We start from the raw sequence: 26,060 nt of genomic DNA on the forward strand, positions 1-26,060 counted from the left end.
TTTTGTTCCACCCCTTGGCATTCCTTTAAAAGCCCTTTGGCAGATACAGTCAGGGCCTGATGGATAAGGATCCAGGCCCTCCCGAGGCTAGTCTATGTTTCTGTCTGTCTCTCTCTAGCTATACTTCTATCTTATATTTCCTGCTGCTCCTGCTCAAGAGTACCCTGGGGAAAAGTGGGGGTGGGATAGCCCCCCACAAACATAGAGACAGAATATATAGAAATACCAGCAGCACCTATCAGCTTCCACAGACCTAGGGAGTATCATGTCTGACCTGAACAATATGTAAGGTATGTCTCGGTCAGCCTTAACTCTCAGTGCTTAGCCTAACATTTAGCATGTGATAAAATCTCACTATTAATGAGTTAGTGAGTAAAGGAATTGTGTGAATGGCTAGTAGTAGTCTTGCTGCTTTCTTTAATTTTTTTTGACAAGATAATTCAATAGGAAAGAGTGGTAAATTGAAAGCTATTCTCAATGATAGGTAATATATTAAAATGGACTTCCTCTCATGGTATATGTGAAACCATAGTGCATCATGGGTTGTCTTTAGTATTTTGCTCCTAAAGTTTCTGAAGTGTTTGAAGTGTCTACTGTCTCGGTGAAGCATGGCATAGGCTGTTTGCTTGTCCTCTCCTTGGTGAGCACAATGACCATTTCATGGGGAACCTAGATCATAACTGTACTGGCTTATAAAAAGGTGGAAGTATTCTTATGCCCTGTCTATAGTCCTCTAAAGGTTAAAATTGTGTGAATTCTTTCTCTTTATTCAGAAAGGAAGTATAATCCAACTTCTCACCATACAGCATCAGATCATATCCCTGAAAAGAAGTTCAAATCTGAAGCTCTTCTGTCCACCCTTACATCTGATGCTTCTAAGGAGAACACACTGGGTAAGTTTGTTTTCTTCAATGTGATAATTCACTTGTTTTGTTTGTGTTGGAGTAAGGGGATAGAGAAGCACTCAGGGTTATAATTCCTACATGTGTCACCTGGTTAAAGTCTACAGGTGGAGAATAGAAAAGGGAAAATGGGCCTCCATTTTTCTTTGATTCAATTCCTAAAGTATCTGAAGAATTTTAATGATTATATGTTGGAAATGATAATAAATAATGTAGTTTAAACTCAGTAACATTGTGTTCTCTGCAACCAATTTTTTTCTTTACTTCTTTACAGGTTGTCGAAATAATAATTCCACAGCTTCCTCCAACAATGCTTACAATGTGAACTCGTCCCAACCCCTGGCATCCTATAATATTGGCTCCTTATCTTCAGGGACTGGTGCAGGGGCCATCACCATGGCAGCAGCTCAAGCAGTGCAAGCAACAGCCCAGGTACCAGGCAAGGGTTTAGAGGCAGATGGTACATTCTGTTCCTGTCCTTGGCAGACCCCAAGAGCAACCACTGGATGTAAAGAGACGGGGTTCAGAGACCGTGTGGTTTCGGTTTGAAGTGGGGCATTTAGGCTAGGTGGTGCTTTATTAATACTGCAGAGGGTCAGTGGGTAGAGCGTGATGCCTCGTGCATCTCACACACCGACCTTCTCCCAGTCAGTGCTCGAGTAGCCTTGCTCTCATTGTGAGGACTGTTACTGTTCTCGCTCCACAGTCGGGCTTTCTGCTGGATTTGTGTTGGCTGCAGTTAGCTCATTTCTGTAGTTTGCACACAGTGTAAGTTAAGAAGTTCTATTTCCCATAGTTTTTCTCAATTTAGCCTAGAAATGATTTTGAATCTTTACATGAAATGACTTAAATAGCCATAACTTGTAACGCTTAAAAGAGAAAATATGTATTTACGTATATTAATGCTGTCAATGCATGTCTACTTAAGATGAAAGAAGGACGAAGAACATCAAGTTTAAAAGCCAGTTATGAAGCATTTAAGAATAATGACTTTCAGCTGGGAAAAGAATTTTCAATGCCCAGAGAAACAGCTGGCTATTCCTCCTCATCGGCCCTCATGACGACCTTAACACAGAATGCCAGTTCCTCGGCAGCTGACTCCCGAAGTGGCAGGAAGAGCAAGTAAGTCCTGTAATGGATGTGCTGCGTGCCTTTGCTCAGTACTGTGTGCCTCAGCTGGGCCTCCGGGAATTAACCAAGGCCGGTGCAGTGGCCCCAGCTGAATGCTAGGGCGGGCAGGCAGGCAGGCAGACAGCTGTTTGCACTGCCTTCCTTACCTTGAAGGCTGGAAGTCCTTCAACTGTTAAAGTCGTTTGCAGTTTTTCTGACTTTTTATATAAATGACTTCTTTTTACTTTCTTTTATTCTTTCAGAGAAATCATTTTATGATACCGTTTCCATTTTTAATTTAGGTGGTTCATGGTTAATTAACATAAAGTACAAATTGTATCCCAGGAAGTTTTTTACACAAGATTTTTCATTTTGATTAAAAGTAAAGCATCTGAATTTTTGCTTGTGTCCCCAAAACTGATTATATGAGAACAGCCCTCGATTTGGTGTGTGAGCGACTTAGGGTGGTTGTGTGAACTGCGGAATTGAAAACTCATCATTTGCCACTATTCATCTAAGATAATGGGTGCACCAAGTACTTACGCATGCTGAAAATTCAAGCCAAGCACGATGGTGCTCATCTGCATGCCTAGCACTTGGAAGGCAGAGGCAGGAGGATTACCTCAAATTCAAGGCCAGCCTAGTCTACATAGGGAGTTCAGGCTAGCCAAGGCTACAGAGAGACCCTTTGTCTGAAGATATAAAAGGGATAAATGCTAGGCCAAAATAATTAATTAACTCAGAAGAAAATAGTCCACAGCATCAACTAACGAGGGCTCATAGGGTCTCACAGAGACTGGACCTACAAACAGGGAGCCTGTTTGAGTCTGACCGAGGTCCTCTGCATATATGTTGTCGTTGTATAGCTTAGTGTTTTTTGGGGACTCTTAACAGTGGGAACTGAGTCTGTCTCTGACTCTTTCGTCTGCTTTGGGACCCTTTTCCTCCTACTAGGTTGCCTCATCCAGTCTTAATATGAGGGGATATGCCTAGTCTTAGTGCAACTTGATACGCCATGTTTGGTTGATACCTCTGGAAGGCCTGCCCTTTTCTGAAGGGAAACTGAGGAGTGGATCTAGGGGAGACGGGAGGGAAAACCACAGTTGGAATAAGTTTCTGCATTTTAGAACTCTAGAATAGAGTTGGTTGTGAACAATTCATGAATTTTGATACTCTCAACTTTGACGTGTAGAAGATTTTTAAAGTATTTCTTCTCAATAATTTTATTTTTCGGAAGTAAAAAGCTGTAAATAAAAATAAACTATTGAAAACAATGTAGCTTTTCCTTGCTCTGGGAAGTTGCTTCTGAATGAGATTCTTTAACGTAGCATCAGGCATTGATGTGTTCTTTTCTTTCATGTCAGTTACTAGTAGTCACCCTTAGGGGACCTCTCATGATGAGCAAAGAAAACTGACCTTTCTTTAATGTTTTCCAGAAACAACACAAAGTCTTCAAGCCAGCAGTCATCCTCCTCCTCCTCTTCCTCCTCTTCTTCTTCCTTATCTTTATGTTCATCATCTTCAACTGTAGTACAAGAAGTCTCCCAGCAAGCAACAGTAGTGCCCGAATCTGATTCCAACAGTCAAGTTGACTGGACTTATGACCCCAATGAACCTCGATACTGCATCTGTAATCAGGTAAAAGTGTGGGCCTAGCTATAAAAGTGCAGTCTGAATAAACAAGAAGGAAGATAACGGGTTCATTTTCAGCACATTTTTATTCTGGCTAAAATCAAGAATGACTTACTTGCAGAATTTTCCTCTTATAAAAGTAGCATATTTGCTGTAAATACCAAGAATATAAAGAAACATGTGAGTGACACAGAATGTCAGCCTTCCAGTACAGTCGGTGGTGAGACACTTTGATATCACACCACTATGTACCTTGCATGTATGCTGGCTAATATAATATACTACTGGCTAAGTGGCTTACCACGCAGAGACTCATCTCATGGTTCTGGAGACTGGGAGAGCCAAGACTGACACTTGTTGACTAGCTTCCTGGTGAGGCCACTTTTATAGTTTGAAGACAGTTTCCTGAGTGTTCATGGGGAGACAGGGACACCATATCGTGCAGATAGACAAGCATGTGCCAGCTTCATTTTTTCTTCTCGTACAGCCACTGGAACCATCAGATTCTGGCTTTACTTAACCATAACCACTCCTCACGGGCCCAGTCTTCAGTTATAGGGGTTATGGCTTCAAAATAGGAATTTTGAAGAATACAAACATTCATTCCATACCAGATATGTACACATAATCTATATGGATATATGGACGTGGTATGTTTGTATGCCTATAACTCTCTTTTGCTCACTAAAACAAGGTTCTTGTTAAAATTTTTTCAATGCTAGCTCTCATGCTTTGTACCATAATTTATTTAGTCCATCCCTAGCTGTAGATTATGTTACAGTTCTCATTTCTTTTAAATAACAAGTATTATGACCATCATTTTCAACGTAATTGCTTTTATACTAACTTTATATTAATCCATTCAAATACAATGATGTTATAAATGTTTGATACAGTCTACCAAGATATACATCTATTTCTGCTACCTAAAATCGATATGCATAGCATTTCCTAAAGCTTAGTTCAGCACTAAGTATTATTTTCTCTTAAATACAATGCACCACTTTGAACTTTTATATGAAATGATTGTTTTAGTTGGCTTTAGTACGTGTGCTAAAATGTGTTTTAAAACCATTTTATATTCTTATAAATTAACTTCAGCGGAGTTGGCTATATTTTCTGTTGTTTTGTTATGTATGTTATTAATTTTGAGAGGCCCTGTCTCAAAGAAACTATGTGGAGGGTCATTGAGGACACCTGCTGTCTTCCTCTGGTCTCAGTAGCAAACTCTGTTGATGCAGAAGTGACCCAGGAGGATATAAACCCATCAATGGTCGATAGCCAGAAAGAGACTTTAGTTTTCCCACAAGGACCACCTCCACAAATCTGACTCCCACTCTGTGTGGCTTACGTAGTGAATTCTTTCAGATTTCCAAAGAGCAGGTGGTTTCTGGGCATATCCCCTTGTCCCATAGTCTTTTAAGAAAGATAACAAAACCACCATATTCCCAACTCCTTCACTGTATTTTCAGTGAGTTTCTCTCTGTTCTCTGACATCATAAATATCTAATTTAGATTCAGTTCTTATTACATAGTTATAATGAGTTTGTCTAATTTTCTTTCAACTAGGTATCCTATGGCGAGATGGTGGGATGTGATAACCAAGATGTGAGTATTACATTTTTCTCTTTGGAATGTAAAATGTTGTAGATAATTGAGTATTTGTCTTATTAACTGTATCTTCTGATCTGAAAATCAGGTTTTCATTTATGATAGCTACATTCTCCTGATAGGAGTATCTGCATATCCACAGCAGGACCATGTCCCTTCATGAGTCCCCTGCTTAACTTTTTTTAAGGTAGTGTTACAATGTTAAGTTCAGATTAAATTCTTGAGAGTTACTTCTGGCAGTTCTAAGAGCTTCCCTTTCTTTCTACTAAAGTCCAGGCTGTTTACCACATTGAAGAAATGAGACTTTAAAGTCCTCCATTCTTGTAAGCAGCTGAAGCCTGGGAACAAGGAAGACCTAATGTGGGCTTATTTCCTCCATTATCGCAGCACTCAGCATGCCCTCCACCAGAGACTTACGCTGGGACGGGCCGTCTCTGATGAGGAAATGGGGAAATTTGAAGGAAGGCATTCCTGCTTCCTCTCCTAGGAAATGTGTTAGTTACTTGATAAGGATGCCCTGACAAAGAGCAGCTTTCGGGAGAGAAAAGGGGTTTTTGGCATACAGTTTCAGAGGGATCCAATGCATCTTGGCGGGGAGACACAGTAGCAGGACCTTGTGGTTGGCCGGGCAGTCAAGAGGCTGCCTAGTATTAAACGGTTCGCCCACACGCGGGAAATAGAAAGTGAGACAGCAAGCAGAAGTAGGAGCAGGCTGTAAAACCTCAAAACCGGTCCTCAGTGCAGTATTTCTAGCAAGGCTCCCTCTCCTAAAGGTTCTATAAACTTCCTAAATGGTGCTACCAGCTGGGGACCAACTGTTCAAACCCTGGAGCTTCTCAGGAAAACTTCAAGTTCAAACCACGGCAGGGACTTAATTTTGGTTAAAGATACGTGTTTGACTAAATACTGAGCAGATTTTTGTCAGTAGTTTTGACTCATTCCTTGCCTGCCTTACAGCAGAGCCCCTTTTGTTCCTACTTCAGAAGAGTAGCTTGAACCCTCTGGCGGTGGTGACACCAGTAGTGTTGGACTCCTAATGTTAACAAGAGTGGAATTTGTACAACAGTCTGAGGAATACCAAAGATTGGCTTGAACGCAGTGACAGTCGTGTGTGTTCCTTCCCTGACAGGGTGCGGAACAGTGTGCTCCCCAACCGCCCTGTGCAGTCACGTGTGTGTGTTGGGGGGTGGTGTTCAAAGCAGTGCCCCCTCTCCATTTCCAGAGCTAGTGAAGATGCTGACTGAGAGTTCATGTCCTCTGGGGTCCCTCTGGTTCCTCCTGGGCTCTTGCGGGTGTCATGACTCCTGTGGAATGAAGGGTTTCTGAATGTTTCACAGAGGATTTTTCTCCATGTCTCTGAATGGAGCACCAGAAAGGAAGCAGAGCCGCCCCACTTGATGTCTCTAGTTATAGCTAGCTCATTCCACTTCCTGGGAGAACACTTAGGTCTGAATATCTTAAAATCTTCAATGTACTTTCCTTCTTCGTATAAGATTCATCTTCTTTTGTCTTTGGAAGATGGCTCTGCCTAGCAGTCCAAGTAGATGACAGTGGGTGAATGTTCATTCTTTAGTGTTCAGATTGTAGAGTCCATGAGCCTCCTTATCAAAGAAGCATCCTTTCTCTGTGCTTCCAATTCTTGGTCCATGAGGCAGATCAGTTGAACTCAGTAACCTCTAAGGTACTGCTGGGATCAAGAAATGTGATTGCACGGATCTCATTTTGGTTAGTGAAATGCTCTGTCTCCTGAGCACTTTTTCCATCTATTCTTTACAAGTCCCAACACTTGTTTTTCACTTTGTTTTCCAGTGCCCGATAGAGTGGTTCCACTATGGGTGTGTTGGCTTGACAGAAGCCCCGAAGGGGAAGTGGTACTGTCCACAGTGTACCGCCGCCATGAAGAGGAGGGGCAGTCGGCACAAATAGAGCTGCTTCCCTGGAGGAAGGAAGAGCTTCAGCTTCAGTGTGGCGTTTATACAGGACTCGGAAAGTCAGACACGAGGAAGAGAGACGACTCATTGCCAGGCAACCACTCGAAGGATTTACATAGACAATCCTAGAAGATCTTGAACTTGAATTTTATGAGTTGTATTTTAATAATGTAAGTAAATTATTTATGCACTCCTGGTGTGCTAAGAATATTATTCCAGTTAGCCTTGGATTATTTCTGTGGCCAACATATGCAGACATTTGTACTCCTCAACCATTTTCTCAAAGTAATGGGCATTCTATAATTTAAACTTCAAAGAATTCCAACGATGAAGATTTTAAGAAAGTATTTTATATTCAACAGGTATATTCTGCTGCATGTACTGTACTCCAGAGCTGTTATGTTACACTGTATATAAATGGTTGCAAAAAAAACAAACAAAAACAAAAACAAAAATACAAAAAAAAAGTCAGTCCTTCTAAAAAGGATTTGCGATAATGGTTTTTAAGATGCCTTTATAATAAGCTTTGTTTCTTTGTGAAACTCATTCAGCAGGCTGAAGGGATTGGTTCATGTCATAAAGTGGGCTGGTGACCTCTAGAGTACCTGGGTACATAAACAGAAACTCCTGTAGGTGAAACCTGATTCGTGCCATTAGTCTATATGTTCTGCATCCAGATAGAGTGCAGCTCAAGAGGGTGGGGGTGGGGGCCTATGGGGGAAAGGGCGTTAAAGTGATACATTTTTATACCAAATGTGTTTATTTTTTTGTGCGAGTAATCCTTAAATTGGAATTGTATTAGGTGTTAAAATAAAGTTTTTAAAAAAATAACTTGTATTTATACTTTACACACTTAATTATGAAAATTTCTTAATTGCAATTTATTTCTAATTTTCATAATCTAAAAAAGATTAGTGGTTAGCATGCAGAATGCTATGTAATCTATGATTTCTATAATAATGGTTGGAAATTGTGTTATGAGAATAAGGGAAGGACATTTTTAATGTAAATTGGAAGTGTCAAATGTATTTTTCTAAGATATTTCTCTGGCTTTGCTTTGAATCTAAGGGATAAAAAAGAAACCTAATTACAGCAGATAAATGGAAATAATGACTGTAGATGTTTGGATTGGAATCAGTGTGGCCAGTATGACTAAAGAGACCTTAAACTTCAGCTCTGTGTTTAATTCTATGATACCGTGATGTGGCAGTTAATTCAAGTCTTTATCACCCTGGGCTTCGTGAAACCAAAGTACTGCTTGTTGTAGATGTCTTCAGAGCACTCCTGAGGTCTTCTTCTATAGGTGCTAATGACTGATGGACTGTACATAGTGGAGGGTTCCTTTAAAATACGTTCTGTGTGGTGGGTAGGAAAAATTGTTGAAATTTCAAAGATAGTTATTATATCATAGTTCCTTTTTATTGAAATGTATGAAGTCCATCAGATTTGTGTTTTAATGAAGCCCACTTGTGAATCTTTTAGAACTTAATCAAAAGACAGTGTTAAATCTATGTAGTGCTACCTAAAGGGTAGAGCTTTAATACATCTTAGGAGCTTTGTTCAGCTCTAAGATCCTGTGGTGCGGAACTGCCACAGGCTACTTTATAACTGTTGTTGGCCCCAAAGACAGGTTCATATGGTCCTTAGTATTTTATATCATCAAGGGTGTTGTGATTTCATGATAGTGTTTTCATGGAGATTTCATAGGCCTTGAGAAAGGTATAACAATTGTGTTCTGTTAGCTCAGTCATATGCTATCTGGAGATTCTTAGATGAAAGGCATTTACATCCTGTAGTCACACAGTGTGGCTTTTCCAAACTCATTGACTCTATGAGAACTGGCTAGAGGAAGTCTATTTTGAGAGAAAGCTCCTTGTCAAGTCAGGAGCATCCCTGAATTCATTTGCTACAGCTCTCTCATTTCCCAAGTTCTGCCTACTGAGTCACTTAGAAAACACGTTAGCAAGCTTTGAGACCAAGCATAGATTCTCTTACCAACTGTATATAAAGAAATACACCAAAATTTTACATTAAATACTTAGAAATGAATAGAACCTGTCACTAAATGGTATAGCTGTGTATATGTGTAGTATATGCATACATACATGGCCAAGCATGGAACTACCTCATTAAAGCATCACGGCCAGCAGTTAACATTCTTTGTTACATATACACCAAGGACATTCAGAATCTTTGTTGTACAAAACTTGTGTAACAGTGGGTGGCACAAAAGGCCCAAGTGTGAGTTCACAGTTTATAGGTGGTGAAAAAAAAATGAGGCCTTACTGCTGTAGTGTATATTTAAATGTTCATGGTGACACATTTGAAGCAATAAATGGCTTAATTAAATGCCTACATGAAGCCGAGTGTTCGATAACCTTACAATCATTCTTTTTTAAGGGTAGCCAAAGTTTTGGCTCATTTCTTCCTTAAAGCACACTTAAGGTATTTTAGATTTGTAACGATGTTAGGTTTGTATAATGTTGGTCCTTTGCTTCTGGACTTTAGAAATAGTTTTCTTTATTCAATTAATTAACTTGAATCTTTACACAAATATTGTCTGTTAAACTTGTATTCTAAGAGGCAAGCTCCTTGGATATGTGGATACTGCAGTTTTCTTTCTCACATTAAAAAACAAAAACCTTTCAGCAAACAGGATTTAAGAGAAAATAACTCAAAAACATCTATGTAAATTTATAAATGTTAAGCACTTAGATGCCTAGAATGACATACATTAAGGAATGTGTGTTCTGTTGAGAGAAGTGATGGAAGCCATCATGCTGACAAATAATTGCAATATCTTGGTAATGCTATGGTGAATATAAGAAGCACGGTGGGAACGTTGGAAGCAGGGAAATTGATTACTGCAGTAGAGAGGGAGCCCAAAGGATGAAGCATTTGAACTGTATCCTAAAGACAAAGCATATGCATTCTAGGAACACCAGTGATCTGCAATATGTAGACCTAAGGTAGATAGGTGCAATGTCCAGACGAATCCAGAGGCTGAGCAACAGTTGATTTAAGAAGGGCATTTTACTTAACCAAGGGATAGTTTGTAATAGAAGGGGGGGTATTTACCTATTGTTCCTTGACCATAATAATGATTAAAAATCATTGATAATAATCAAAAAGCATGGATATCTTCAAAGTAGCCTGTGGCTTAGAAATTGGTAACTGTTAAATTTAAGCTAGATATTTACACTTTTTAAAAAATGTTATTTGTGGGGGCGTTCATACCGCAGTGTGCACATAGAGCTCAGAGGACAGCTTTGTGGAGCTGGTTCTTGTAGCAGGCTTTCTTGGCCCGCCAGCTCCCAAATCATGACACAGAGACATTATTAGTAATGAATGCTCACCTTATTTTATGCTTGTCCCACTAGCTCTTATAACTTAGTTTAACCTGTTTCTCTTCATCTATGTTTTGCCTTCAGGCTTTTTAACTTTCCTTTCATTCTGTATGCCCTTCATTTCTGCTTCTATGTGTCTGCCTGGTTAATGGTTGCCTGGCTGGCTGCCTCCAGGCGTCTCCTGCTCTTTTACCCTTGTTCTCTCTTCTCTTGTTCCTAACCTAGAGTCCTCCTCCTATTTATTCTCTCTGCCCACCAGCCCTGCCTATCCCTTCTCTGCCTATTGGCTGTTCAGCTTTTTATTGGACCAATCAGGTACCTTAGGCAGGCAAAGCAACACATCTTTACATCATTAAACAAATGCAGCTTAAACAGATGTAACACATCTTTGCCTAGTTAAAGTGATACTCCACAGCAGGCTCTCTCCTGCTTAGATATGGGTTCTGGAGATCCGAACTCAGGCCACCTGGCTTGCAGGCAAGCGTCTTTACCTGCTCATCCATCTGGCTAACTCCACCCTCAGTTGTTGAACACCAATCAGAATTGCAAATCAAGATTTGTAAGTCACTTTATTTACAGAAGAATCTAAATTGTAGAATTAGGTTTTGATTTGGACCTAATAAAATATTTGTGATTTGATTCTGTTAGAGAAATGTTGATTTAAAGAGGAGTTGGCCTTAGGGTTTTGTTTTTAATTGAGGTTTGATAAGGAAGGACTATACTCTTTTCTGCTTGTTTTAAGGTAGTAAGTCACATATGCATTGTGAGTTAATATTTTAACTATTTGTTACAAGCTTCAGCGTGATTAGAATTCTTATTTGGAAGAACTTTAATCATTTCCTTACTGTAATCTGCAGAGCCATAGAATTCAGCTTGGGGCTAATCCAGTCTTCCTTTTTACTTTCTTCACCCCTAACAAAGGAAACTAGAGGAGAACATTATGATTCATTTTTGTTTTTCTGTTGCTTAAAAACAACCTGGACATTTGCTGGGACGTAGAGCTGGTGTGGGGAGCAAGGATGGGGGTGGACATGAGCTGTTGATAATGTTCTCATTCCCATGTCTACTCGCCATTTTAGGAAGGAAGAATCACTCCGCTTAGGAAGCTGTGTGACTGCTAGTTTTAAAGATGAGCTCATTTAAAGCACTCACAGCTCTTAGTACAGTAGCAGAAAAAGAAAACACAACAACCCTAATGGCCATGACTTCATTCTTGACATTGTTAGATATGCACAGCAGAGGCAGTCTCAACACTGGGACATTATTAAAATAGGGACAATTGTGGTAGGTGTCCAGTGACAGGAAGTGGCTGTACTTGTTAAATGCAGTGTAATAGTTCAGCCAGGAGTGAATGCTTCTGTGTAATCCTGAGTGGAAACATGAGACATCTGCTAAAAGCTGGTGGTAGGCTTTAGTGTGTCTTCCTAAGTATGTCACATCAGAATTTACCAAAGTATACATGTCCCTGTCCTTGAAGCGTTTGTATATTGCTCTGGAATGAACCAATTCTCTCTTGAGTTTGAGGGACTGATTATAAAGGCAACTTGTTATGGACTTCCCAGTTTGCACAGAGTGCTTTCCTTTTACTGGTGTTTGTCATTTGCAGATGTTCTAAACAGAAGTCCAGTTTTCTATTGAAAAGTAACTAAGCGTATGTATTGATCTTATGCTTTGGATTAGAAATGGAAGAGATCTTTATGTCATGGTCACTTGGCGGAAGAGTCACATTCTGTCCATGAATGCTACCTTCTTATCCACTCGGGTTTCCCAAATGAAGGCCAGCATTCATGAGCCACTGGACGACCTATTCCACCACTCTACACCACGCATACACTTCAACTTGTGACAAGTTGAGTGCTGTAAAAGTCTCAAAATATCTTTTATTTTTAGAAAATGGAAATAAATGCCTGGATCACACGAAAGAAAAAGAAAGATGGATGGGAAGGGAGGAAGAGAAGGAAAAGCCAAAGAGGGAAGGATGGAAGAAAAAGCAAAACCGTATAGCTGTTTTATAACATTATAATGTTTAGTTTCTAAGGAATCCTATATTGCAGATCTATAGAAAAGACAAATGAGATTTCTATTGGGGATGTAATTTGATATTTTTGCATAACAAACACTAAATATATTAATAGTTTCTATACTATTGAACTGTTAAGGACAAATTCTGGCTTCTTGTCAGTGTGTAAACGTATGTCCTAAGGAAAGTTAAGCAAATAGTGTCGTTCATTGACTAAGTGGTGCCCATCCTGGGTGCCCAGTGAATGTTTCCCTCTTATCTGTTTATCTGTCTGTCCATCCAGCCCCATCCATAGACATATGTGTATATAATATCTACATGGTTTTAGTTTTTTTGTTTGGTTGGTTTGGCATTTTGAGACAGGGCCTCCCTCCACAGTTCAGGCTGGTACTCACTACATCGTAGCACCAGCTGGCCTAGGATTTGTGCTGATTTTCCTGAGTCAGACTCCTGAGTGCTTGGATTCCAGACAAGTACCACCATACCCAGTTTATATATATATATAGTTTAAAGGATGCAAATGTGAAAGGCATTTAAGATGCTTAAAAGAAGCTCTATATCCATGATTAACACTGGGGAGGAAAGGATCTGTATAATTATACCCAGGAAGTTGCTAAAATCACAGAGAAGCTGGCCATGCCTCTGCTGATGTACTCACTATCCTAATGTGAGGAACAGACAAAGCTTATGCAGCCACATGTAGGAATTACGCAAGTGTCCCTCCAGTTAAATGTGAAATTTTCCATCCTCAGCACTTTCTGGCATTTTTTTCTACCAATGATTGTTTTGGGGCAGTCTTCATTAGAGGAGAGAGTTAACAACTATGGGCTTCTGTACTAAAAGTCAGTGCCCAAAGTATCCCCATGCCAGTTGTGACAACCAAAAATGTTTCTAGAAACTACTAAATGTTCCTTGGGGAAGAAACTGCCTCCCTGAATCAAATATCATGAAATAACTAGGAAAACAATGGGAATAGTGATACAGAGTATTTTTATCAGTAATGTGTAGGTTTCCACAGTGCAAATTTTTAGAGCAATCCCTTGCAAGTAGACAGTTTGATACAACAGAAGCATAGAGATAGGCAAAATAGCTTTCAACATGAAGCAACTTACACACTGTACAGGTGCATTATTAGCACAGTATGAAATAAAATACAGCACATAGTGATGCAATTAAATCTGGTGCCAGTGCAGGTTAATTCAAAAATGCCACAAAGAGACAGCTGTGGGAAATGACTGATTGAAACTTATGAACTAAGCAATTGACTCATCTTTAAAAGGTGGCGGCACCAAGTGTTCACTTAAGGAATCCCCAGAGCGCTGTGTGGCTCCCCCAAGCACTGCTCTAGGAGGAAATCTAAAATCAGTAGTAATTGCCTCAAAGGCTTCGATCTATCAGGACAGCTTTTTCATCTTGCATTGTACAGATTGCAAGATGTGTCTATTTAAATGAACAACAAAAAAATGTAAGCAGTATGACCATGAAGAAGTTGAGCCGCATTTACTTCTGTGTATAAATTGGACGGACACTGGGTGAGTGGGCAGTGATGTAGTGTGCCTTTTCACGTGATTCTCAGATCTTTGTCACATTAAAAATTCTCTTACATTAAAATCCGTATCTTGAACAAAAGTGGCTCCACATGGTGATTTGGAAAGAAGCAAGTTGAAATGAAAGGAAATTAAACATGTTCAAATGTAGACTACATTAAACATCCAAACACAAACAAAAAGGGCTTTGTTTTAGTGTCACATGCCTTAGGATTTTATTGACTAATGTCCCTGCACATCCAGAACCATATATGAGCCTAACTGTGGACAGTTCTGTCTTCCTGAGCAAGAGATGAAAGCCCTTCAGTTTAAATGAAAGGATGCATGATGCTAAATCTGAAATAGAATCATAATCTCTGCATGCAGAGCTTTGTTTAGAATACCTAATGAGGTACATTTGTATATATTAGTGGAGGGTAGCATCTGCCTCCTAAGGAACAAAGGGTGTTGGAAGAATATATATCACATTAAATTTTCTATTCAATTTTGTATATATTTTGCACCTCACAGAAGAACCCATGACCTTGACTGGTGTTATTTTTATTCCACTTGAAATAGAAAGGGGATTTGGGTTTGTATGTTTACAATGAAAATTGGTAAAAAATAGCTCTGTTGTCAGGTTCATCATATCCCTCCATTAAGAAACTTCTTGGATACCCAAGGTTTGCCTATGAAGACCATATCAATTTTTTTTTTTTTTTTTTTTTTGGTTTTTCGAGACAGGGTTTCTCTGTGTAGCTTTGTGCCTCTCCTGGAACTCACTTGGTAGCCCAGGCTGGCCTCGAACTCACAGAGATCCGCCTGGCTCTGCCTCCCGAGTGCTGGGATTAAAGGCGTGCGCCACCACCGCCCGGCAGACCATATCAATTTAAATTTGGAAATTACTAAAACCATCTTTCATCTGTAGCTGATACTTTGCCAGTTTTATTTTTAGTGGGTCCCCATGAGAATGTCAAGTCCATGTTTTGCCTTTGGCAGCAATTGAAATTATCAAGACTTCAGAGTCAGTTGAGAAATGGCCCCCGTTCTGAAGCTTTCCTTACCACTTCCTGAAAGATAGGAACTCCGTATTTTTTTTCTCCATGACAGAGAATGCGTGGCTTGTCTTCACTTCAGCTGTGTGTGTCAGGTCATTTCCTTTTCTTCCTCGGCTTATTGATAAGGCACATTTCCCACAAGGTGAGTCCATGCCAGCAGCCCTGACCAATACAGTGACATTTGCTAATCTGAAACTGGCCTCCTAAGAGATAATCAATTCTTTCCTGTTCCTTCTGTGTTAGTGAGATTCGGAGGAGCCCGGTGGATATCTAAGAGTGTGTGAAGTCATCAAATGTCTTAGTGGAAACTGAGAAATGATAGAAAGTTGTATGAGTGAGATGTAAGCTTTAATGCATTAGCCCACTGAGATCTTAAAACTGTTAAGTCATCCTTCTTGGACCAATCACTGTGTCTGCCGTACTCTAGTCATTTATAGTATTTGTCACATGTCTTCTGTTTCCATAGTGTCTAGGATGTCTTTTGAACAGATTTAATATATGACTCATAATTTAAAACTAACAACTTATGTTTAGAGTTTGTTGGGAAAATTCCAGAATGAACATTGCCAAGAGATGATAGGAGCTAAGAAGGCAGTCTCATTTTCAAGGGACGAATCACTGCTGATAGCATCCCCAAGAGTTGACTTGCAACATCACCATGAATATCTGCAACCAGATTTTACACTATCATGAGCAAGGTCCTTCTTGTAGAGAAAAGCTATCCCCTGAAGGAAGCCATGAAGGTCCAGAAGACTGCAACAGAGAGGATGTTCATGTTGAAATGTGTCACAAGAAGCAAAACTTTTGGATCATCATGCGACCTTTGAGGCCTTATATTGATCATGATGCCCCTAGTTTATGATGAAGTTGAGATTCAGATATAGATATAGAGATAGATAGATAGATAGATAGATAGATAGATAGATAGATAGATAGATAGATGATAAATATCTTTCTAAAGTTCTCGATCCAACACAAGAATCTTCTTACACATATTTTTATCTCCAGTTTTAAAAATTAATACAATGCATTTTTCATAATTCCAGTACTTGGAGAACTGAAATGGGAGATTTACTAGCTGAGTTATATAGCAAGTTCCTGGTCTGCATGTCTCAAAAAAAACAAACAAAACAAAAACCAAGTATTGGGTATAGCACAGTGGTAGAGTGCTTACCTACCGTGTGCAAGGCTATGCATTTTATTCTCAACACCATAAAACAAGCAAAAAGCCTTCAGAAATTATTAGAGTCAAACTCAAGTAGCTCCAACCCATACCCCAAACCAAAAGTAGCTAGATGTGCAAGGAAAGATCTTGTTTATGTGTTGGAAAGGTCACTGAAATTTTGTTTGGTGGTAGATTGTTCTATTTTTACAACTTTTGAATTAGAATATGTTTGCCACTCTATTGTCTCAGTGCTGCTAAATGCCTACTTTTAAATACTGATTTTTTTTTTTTAGTGGGAAAGGTACTTTATGAACTAGATGCACAAAAGCATCCAATCTGAAACAATGCCAGAAACCCCAGTTCACAATTATACTGCAGACATACCCTCCTACTCCCATCCTTGAGCCAATATATTCTCTGTCTTTATTGTTTCCTGTTCAGACTCCTACAGACTCCAATATAACTCTGCTTAGCCTTCCATTCAAAAATATCTACTATATAAGGAGGTCAAAGAACTCAAAGGCAAAAACAACAACAAAAAAAAACTCAGTTGAAAAAACTTGGCTGCATTTAGACATTTGTCAAAAGAAGGCATCAAAACACTTGCTAATATAGAGGAGAATGACCAGTTTTTCTAATAACAGGGAAATACAAATCAAAGCCATAGCAAGAAGTCACCTCACCCTGTTAAAATGGCTTTTACAGAAGGCAAAACTTACAAGTACAGTAAGAAGGTGGAGTGTTGGTGAGAATGTCCATTACTACAGCTAGGGGCAAAGGTTTGCAGGTTCATCAAAAATTAAAAAATAGAAATGCTAAATAGTCACTCCATGCCATTGCTGGGTATAAAATCAAAAGATACAAGACAGTGTGTTTAAAGAGCACCCATACTCTTATTTACTGCATTATTTACAACAGTCAAGGATGAACTGATGTGTGAAGACAATGAGGTATGGATACAGGTGAGGGCCCACAGAGGCTCCCTAGTAAGGCCTTCTCAAGGTCAGAAAGTCTGAGCTTGCTTTACCCAGCAGGGCTATATAATGGAATGATTTGGCCACTGGTGTGGTTACAAAATGTTTCGAAGGGTCTACACTTGGCTGTACATTGTACTTTGATCTTGAAAGGGGAGGTCTTTTGCCTTGCCCCTTGGCATTGTATAAAAAGCCCTTTGGAATAAATCTCAAGGTGACTGGTTATTGACCCAGGGCCCTCCCAAAGCTATCCTGTGTCTCTGTCTTTCTCTCTGTCTATGTCTATATTTCTATCTAATACTTCCTAATTTCTCTCTCCTCCATGCAAGAACCCTTCAACAGGTCAGAGCTGGTCTCCCACAGATACACCATTCAGATACAAAAAAGAATGAGATCCTGTTATTTCTGACAATATGGACAGAATTGGAGATCACAGTGGAAAATAACAAGTATAAAAATTGATGACTATATGATCCCATTTGTGTGGAATGTAAAAACAGAGAGTAGAATGTTAGCCACCAGATGATGATGAGGGTTGGGGAGAGGCTGAATGGAAAGGCTAATCACTGGGCACTAAGTTATAATTAGAAGCAGGGATTTCTAATGTGCTATTGCACGATAAGAAGACTACAGATGCTGTGTACATGTTTACAAAAGCTACAAAGAGGAATTCTTAATATTTTACCCTAAAGAAGTGATAAACATTGAGTCACTAGATATATTTAACCTGACTTATAAATGACATGCTATATGCAAGTATAGAAACATTACACAGTACTGCATTAATATGTACAATGTGTCCATCTTTATCTAGCCTTTACAATTTTAAATTCAAATATGTCTAATCTCAGGCATGACTAAAGCCCACAAGTTCATACTCTCAAGCCAACATCTGTTCCCCACCTGCATCTCAAAGGAAGATAGGAAGAGAACAATTAGTGCCAGAATTTGTGTCTGATTCTTTATGGTCCCTGGGGCTCACTATTTAAATGATCTGCTCACTGTTTTGACACCTCGCCACATCCTAGGCTCTGGGAGGACTGAGCCTGGAGATCCAACACTTAGAAGACGAGCATCAGCACTCCTCGACCCTGCCTGCTGTTGAAAATGCATAGGTGCTGTCCCTGCATAGTCTCATCGGGGCCAATGATGCTTCAAAAGAGGGACTCTTAGCTCACAAATGATAGCATGAGACTTCACTATTCCAAACACTTGTTTCAGAACAGCTGGTAAGAGGTAGTGAGCCTGATGATGTATGTCCACCTTGAGTCTCCTCTAACGCTCGATGCGGTCCCAGGGGTCTCTTTCCATTTGATCCTATACTTTCTTTGCCACATTCTTGTTCTAACTAACTCCTTTTTTCCAATATTACTTATTGGTTGTCTTCTTTTCCCTTGGACTCTGTGGTCAAGATAGGGGATTGAGTTCTTCAATTTACCAGAATAATTTCTAGATTCCTTTTGGCCAAAGCAAAGCAACAACATTGTCTAAAAATTTTCTGTTCTGTTGGCTTTCCTTTCTCCCAACCCAAAGACTATTCTATTTAACATCCTATTTACTCTTCAGTATTCTGACTCAGCAATTTAAGGATTTAGAAAAAAAAAAAGTCCTTCCTTCCTTAAGCCCTGATTTTTTTTTTTTTATAATTCGAGCCTTAATTTTTAACAAATATCTATATGGCTCATATCATCCAGTAAATAGCTTTGCCACACTCTGGGCCTCGTTAGCATAGAAACCATTCCAATTTAGAGGTCTAGTGATTTCTATTAGTCTTCAAATCATACTACCTCCACCAAAAACCTATGGCATGCAACAGAAATGCTCTCTTGACATCTAAATGTGAAAACCAGGTTAATTCTCTCCCATCCCCTCATTTGTCATGGTATTGAAGACTTTGAATTTATTTATCAAATAGTATTAAAACATTTTATAAAGAATACACAAAAGGACTTGAAATGAGTGCGTGCCTATTCTATAATGACCTAATTAATTTGTTTTTAAGGAACTAATATTGTTTGTCTTTTTTTTTTTTTTGAACACAGTCTCATGTATCTTAGGCTGGCTCATAAAGTTTCTTGCCAGCAAGGGTTGGCCATTTTTCTGAATCTGTCGTAGCAGTAAACCTCTAGGGGGCGCGCTTTCTCACAAAATATTAGGGTCTAATGGCGAGTCCTATGGAATGGGCTTACTCTAGGGGTGTGGCCTCACCGGAGAACGTCTGCTTATAAAAAGTTCGGTTAGACCTAAAGTGTAGAAACTATCTAGGTTTAAAGTCTTTGAAGAATGTCTGCAGTGAGCCTAAGTCAGTCTTTCCCACAGCTGGAAAAGCAAGGGCCTGCAAGTTCTCCTTTGATGGTCCCCCAGCCTGCCGAGCCAAGAGTGATGGGATTTGCCGACCTGCCCTATTAACAACGCCCATGAGAGAGTCGGTATGGAATTAAATTAAGCCTGCTCCGTACCCTTTTCTCCTGGGCAGAAGTTAGAACACTACCTGCTCCAGTCAGCTCATTTGAAGAGCCAGTCATCACGCTATTTGCCTTGGAAAGACCTCAAAAAGGAGCAGTAATAACTGCGGTAGCACTCGGTGCTGGAGTGGAGAGGGGACTGTCCGTTATTCGACTGTTTCCTGTTCTGTGGTCCAGACTGTCCTAGTGACTTTCTTGTCCTCTTAAGCGTGACCACAATTCCCTGGAGTGACGAACTTCCCCGTTAACTCAGAGTCTGCCTTCATCCCCTCCTCGACCTTTGGCATCTATTGACCAGGGGCCATTTGTTATCATAGTGCTGTATTAGGGAAAATGCCGTGACACAGATGATCGGGCATCAAGGATGTTTCTAATTCCACCGGTCTGGACAGACAATCACGTTGCAGGGGCGACCCTAACTGCTGTTTCCAAGCTCAGTAGCCTATTACCCTTTGCTGAGGCAGAGCTGACAGCTCGGCTCGGACTGGTCCCAAGGCCAGGCGAGCCCTGGGCTTAGCTCCGCCCCGCTCGGCCTGGGTGGCAGCGATGGTCCAGGTCCCCCGGCTCTCGGCCCTGTGTGCAGCTGGCGCGCGCGTGTCTCCGCGTGTCTGCTCGTGTGTGCACCCGTGCGTGTGAGTGAAATGAGGTGGAGTCCTACGCCTGGGTGTTTCCTTCCAAGTGATCCTGATCAGCGATCCGTTAGGGGATCATGGGGGAAAAAATTCTGGCTAAAAGGATGAAAACTGAGTAAGTACACAGAACTTTGAACTTGAAACAGAACGAGACCAAACGCAAGCAAAACCCTGACAGTAACCACACACATTCAAACTGCTATTCCCTTCTTAGGTTAAAAGCTGTGAATGCTAGCAGCAAAGGGGCAATTTAAAAACTGAACGAAAGGAAGCAGTTCAGCAACATGAAAGGCTGAGAGTAGGGCGGCTTTAAACCGGGAGGGAAAATGAGAAACTGCTAGGGCAACCTGGCCCGCGCCCAGCTGTGCAACAGGCACTTCGCGTTTAATCTGCTGCGTCTTCAGGGCTGTTTGCAGACTCCAGATCCGCTTTACTGTGCTTTCTCTTTGCCCCAAAGCCCAGACAAGCTGAACTCTTGAGTTCATGTTGTGGAAGTAAGACACTACCGGAAGGAACTCTTGGCAGCTGGGGATGCATTCGGATGATTTCTTACGACTATCATGATTTTGACATCTTAAAAAAAAAAAACATAAGCAGGTCGGTCACTTTTTACTGTCCTTCACGAAGGGCTCGTGTTAACCACCTCGGACCACTGGGACCTGTGAATCTTTGGCATGAACCTTCGGAAAGTTCTCAAGTGGAGATGGGGCGAACTTGATTGGAGTTGTGCAAGAAGAAGACAGATGTGTACTTTTTTCATGCTGACAACGCGGCCAGGGGCCAAGTGAAGCTGGACTGGTCATGGTCTGTCGACCTGTGTTCCTTTGTCGCCGGCGATTTTGCCCCAGACCTTTCCTGGTGGGTTTGGTGGTGGCAATCTGTCTCTTTTACCAGACCCTGACACTCCGAGGGACTAAGAAGCTTGCAGCTGAGGTTCCTGGAACTGTCCCACACACCCCCTCTCAAACTCAGGCTAGCAGATGTGAGAAAGGATACCCGCAGGACAAACGATGCTTCCTTCTCTCGGCGAATGCCCAGGAGATCAGGAAGGTAAGTCTGTGCTTAGCCTGAGCAGTCGGCCTGTCTCTCTCCTTTCCACAAAACTAAAATTAACTTCCATGAGGTCCGAAAGGGAACCAGAGTATAAACAGCCAAAAGTGACCTGATGACTGGGAGATGTGTTACATAAGCTGCAAAACTTCCTAAACTTACTTAAAGGGTTCCGTCCTTTATCTTTTAGACACAATGCGCATTGCAGTGAAATGAAATGGTTTCTAAAATGTTAGAAGACTAAGAAATCTGAGGATTTATACTTCAGAAACCAAAGTCACAGCTTAAAAAAAAAAAATCTAAAAAACCCTGAGTCTCTTTCCTTAATGGAGAGCATGTGTGCTAAGACGCTCTCAGAACTCCATCTCACAATCTGCTAAATTGGTTCTGAATTTGGTGAATATGTTTCTAAACCAGTGTATTCATTTCTGAAGCATTTAAAAGAATAGTACTATAGTTTTCTTAAGGCTAATTGACATACTGTTTAATTGCTCACAGAATTAGGGGAACATCAGTTCAGTACAGTGCCCACACCTAGAATCTAAGCACTCAGGAGGCAGATGCAGGAAGCAAGTGCCAGCCCCGTTTGCTCTCCATGAAGAGTTCTGGGCCTACCACTGTTTAATAGTGAGACTTGTTTTTTAAAGAGTGTGTTTATATTTTTGGTTGTGAGCCTAGCCTTTAACGGCTGAGCCATCTCTCCAGCCTCCTTTAATCCCAGCACTTGGGAGGCAGAGGCAGGCGGATCTCTGTGAGTTCGAGGCCAGCCTGGACTACCAAGTGAGTTCCAGGAAAGGCGCAAAGCTACACAGAGAAACCCTGTCTTGAAAAACCAAAAAAAAAAAAAAAAAAAAAAAAAAAAAAAGAGTGTGTTTATGCTTGGTGAGGTGGCTGGCTCATGCTTATAATCCCAGCACTAGAAAGACAGAGGCGGGGGCATGGGGTTCAAGGCCAGCCTAGGCTAGATACAATGTAAGCCCAAGTCCAGCCTGAGCTACATTAGACACCCTCTTGGAGAAGAAAAAAAAGCAAAACAAAGAGTTGGAGAAAAAGAGATCATTCTGTATTCACAATGGGCAAGTTAGTCTCACTATTTTTATTTATAAAGTATAGGAAACAACACAAATCCAGAAAAACCATAACACTTCTGTTTTAATATTGCACTCTGTTCATACCTAGCTGCAAATGCAGAAAACATTAAAAAAAAAACCTAGTTATTTAAAAAGTTGATGGGAAAGCCACTGAATTTAGAGACGCTTGAAATAGTATATTGCAAGATACCTTTGGGATCTGTAAGCCGTACCTTCTATCTAGGCAGACTTAGTGGGAGTTTCTGAGCCTGCTTATTGGTTGAAGCAGAATTTCATGTTGAGCGGCAGCATACCAACCTCCAGGACCACCACGATGTTGTTTTATAAGCTCTTTTGTTTATTTCATTCCAGACTCATAACCCAGATATGTAGGTAGTAGATGGGGTCACTCAACTTAAAAACAAGTTGACTGTCACTGAAGGATGCTCAAGTGATCCACATGACTAACAGAATGCCCTGCCACATCCCACAGAAATCAGTCTGCTTGGTTCCTACCACAATAGATACTCCAAGTAAAAGCAAACTCAACGCTGGCGTAACCATTTCTGAAGCCACAACTTGAAGAATGCACATCAAATCATGGCAGATTAAGATGATGATCGTTTGAGGACTGTCACATGGGTGTGTTCATTTGTTAGCAAAAAATGTGAGGATTGTATTGACTCATGAACACAGGAAATAATAGCAGATGACAGAAGCAGGCTCATCTTTACAGGAAGCTTTAGTTTAAGGTATGACTCAATCTTCAGATGCTGTGAAATAATGGGAGAATGTACTTTTTGGTTAGTTTATGTAACTTTTTCTTTGCTTTTTTGTTTTCTTGAACACTTAAAATGTATGACAGATGTACCTGAATTTTGAAGCTAATGTTTGGTAAGTTGAAAACTACTTTTTGGTAGTTTGTAATTGTAATGCTCTTTAAAAATAGGTGAGGTAAATATTTAAACATAAATATTCTCTAGGAAATTTAGGTGGAAATGATTCATTAATTAACTTGTAGCCTCCTTTGCTTCCCTACTAGGCATTTCCCGATTCCAGCTTTGTTTGTAACTGAAGCATATGTTAACTGTTATTTGTAGACTGTCACAGAAAATTCCATTTCAGCTTTAGAACTCTTGCTCCTTGGAAAACATCTGAAACTTATTGGCTGCTGGTGTAAAAAAAACATTCACTCTAGAATTTTCTTCAACCAGAAGAATGCCAAACACATGATGATTTTGGCTCCCAAATGATTCGCAGTCTTAAATATTTAAAACATAAGCAAGATTCTAAATTGAGAATCGTAGTTCAGTGAATGTGAAAACTGTGTTTCCAAACACTTGCTCTGTACCTCTGATTTTAATGCTTGCAACCCACTGATAGCAAGGAAGGCAGAAAGAGGATGACATAAAACCATTAGTCAAAACCAGATACAAATGAATTTTGTTTGTCATTGTAATATGTCTTCCAAAAGGAGTCAAGTAGTAACAATCTGCAATGACCAAATATTCCTTCGGGTACCTAACGTGGAGAAAGAATTCAATTATGAATGCTATACAGATCCTGTCAAAAATAACCACTTGTAAAAGTCACTAATGAAATGACCAGTGTGGCACTGTAGAGGTGGGTGTGCCAAGACCTAGCAGTAGCTTTTAGAAATGATACCCTAGAGGAGTAGAGTTTTTCATCTGTACATTTTGAAATTTGTGGTTACTTTTATTGACAGGTCAAAATATTCAACTTAGCTGAATCCCTCATTTTTACTTTAGTTGAATCCACCCATCGTTACTTTAAATGCTTTTCAAAGATGCTTAAAACCCCCGGATTTGACTATATAGAAAAAAATTGTGTTTGGATATATAAAAAAATCTCTAAACACCAGAAATTTCATGCAAATTATTGCATGCATGTGTTTTTGCAACTCTCTATGGACAAATAATTTATTTTGATCAGATATTCAAAATTAAAAACATGTTAGGACCACTGAAAGTGCTTAACAACCTGTATGCTTCAATGTTTAATTAATTTCTCATTCTGTGTATATTAATTGGGTCTGGATAAATAAAGATAAAATGAAAAAAACAGCTTTAATTAAGTCTTCAAAGGAGGATGTTAAAACAAACAAACAAATAAATAAACAACTTAGTGTGAAAACATGGAAAAGCAGAATATTTCTCTAATTACAGTTGTCATTCATTGGTGAATAAGCAGCAAGTATTTCTTGGTGTTTTTGGATGCAATTCCTTCTTAGAAGGGACCTTCTGTGCTTTATTTATCTAGTAACAGAGGATCCTGTAGTTCCTCTAGCTAGAAATATTTGAAGACAGTAACTTTGCCTTCCACACCTTTCCCCAACGGGACCCAATTCAACATTAAAGTGGTTCCCAGTGCCAGTGAGATCACAGTATTCGATCTGCCAGTTTTCCATAAGGAAGCACTCTCCCTCTTTCTGGCCAAATTTTAATTCCTTTTTCCATTTGTACATTCCAATGTGCCTTGTTAAGCACATGTACTGTTGTCATTTCTTCTGGATTTTTCTCTCAACATTGGTTGTTTAAATATTATTTACTAATCTGCCGTGTCTTAAAACCATTCCAACTTAATATATGAACATAGTTATGTTGTCTTCACTGAGGTAGGTTGCTCTGTAGATTTATCCATTTATTCATTTCATGCTAAAGCTGACGCCTTAGCATTGCATAACACAGAAAGATATTAAATTATAAACAGACACAATGGGCGAGATCTCCTCAGTCCATGCTCCTTTATTGGAAACATGGCTATTTGAGGACTGTGTTTAGACTCGGGAGAGCCATGTGTTTCTGATTATGTCCCATTGAGGCTACACAATGAGAACTACTATTCCTTGGACTGTTGCTGGGCTGTTTGCATTCCAAGTCTTCCTCATTCTCCCTTCAGTTTCAAGGATTGGTCTGTGCAACTTTTACTACCCCAGGATCCAACATAGCCCAATGTAAATAAACAAATGTCTTCACTAAACATATTCTACTCTTTTATTTGTATTTGTAAAAATAAGCAACATACTTAACATTTGAAAATTTCTTTAGAATGACTTGTTTAGTCCAAGTTTTGTAGCATCAGGAAGTTAGACCAACTCTTAGGTGCTGACAATTTATTGGAAAACACCCTCTCAGGGATACCAGAGCAGAGACAAAATAAAAGATAAAGAAGGATAGATTGAAAATCCAGTGAGTGCACTTTTTCTGGGGTCACATCCAGAGAGGCTGTCTTCAGCTACTGAATCTCAGGCATTAGAGGCCAGAGGAGACCCTGATGTCCTCTTCTCCTGTCTTTCATTGGATTGTGTCCATCCAATGTTTCTGGATTCTTAGGGCAGCCATTAGAGGTACCCAGGGCCTCTGATACATATATCATTTTGCCAGTACGAATGGTCTGAAATGGTCCCTCCTTTTACATATGTAATATGAGTAAAAGTTACAGTTAATGGCAGTGAGAGTGGTGTGTGTGTGTGTGTGTGTGTGTGTGTGTGTGTGTGTGTGTGAGAGAGAGAGAGAGAGAGAGAGAGAGAGAGAGACAGACAGACAG

General features: G+C 40.0%; 2 protein-coding genes across 6 annotated transcripts in view; both read left to right on the forward strand.

Moving 5' to 3' along the window:
• Positions 1-9,547, forward strand: part of Ing3 (inhibitor of growth family member 3) — a 29,077-nt gene extending 19,530 nt beyond the window's left edge. For all 3 annotated transcript variants that reach the window (XM_052720682.1, XM_052720684.1, XM_052720685.1), the window contains 6 exons: positions 774-893; positions 1,177-1,334; positions 1,831-2,024; positions 3,449-3,650; positions 5,214-5,252; positions 7,065-9,547. In XM_052720682.1, the coding sequence (XP_052576642.1) occupies positions 774-893; positions 1,177-1,334; positions 1,831-2,024; positions 3,449-3,650; positions 5,214-5,252; positions 7,065-7,181 (830 nt within the window). In that variant the 3' untranslated portion in view covers positions 7,182-9,547. The remainder of the gene's footprint in view (positions 1-773; positions 894-1,176; positions 1,335-1,830; positions 2,025-3,448; positions 3,651-5,213; positions 5,253-7,064) is intronic.
• Positions 9,548-20,233: 10,686 nt separating this feature from the next.
• Cped1 (cadherin like and PC-esterase domain containing 1) overlaps positions 20,234-26,060 on the forward strand; it is a 274,567-nt gene continuing 268,740 nt past the window's right edge. Inside the window, exons 1-2 of one of the 3 annotated variants that reach the window (XM_052721210.1) lie at positions 20,234-20,488; positions 20,831-21,423. In XM_052721210.1, the coding sequence (XP_052577170.1) occupies positions 21,175-21,423 (249 nt within the window). In that variant the 5' untranslated portion in view covers positions 20,234-20,488; positions 20,831-21,174. Of the gene's footprint in view, positions 21,424-26,060 lie in introns of all 3 variants that reach the window. The other 2 variants (XM_052721211.1, XM_052721212.1) reach the window with 2 other exon arrangements.

Source organism: Peromyscus californicus, unplaced genomic scaffold, assembly GCF_007827085.1.
Source record: "Peromyscus californicus insignis strain IS unplaced genomic scaffold, ASM782708v3 Scaffold_6__1_contigs__length_162567912, whole genome shotgun sequence".
Classification (NCBI taxonomy): domain Eukaryota; kingdom Metazoa; phylum Chordata; class Mammalia; order Rodentia; family Cricetidae; genus Peromyscus; species Peromyscus californicus.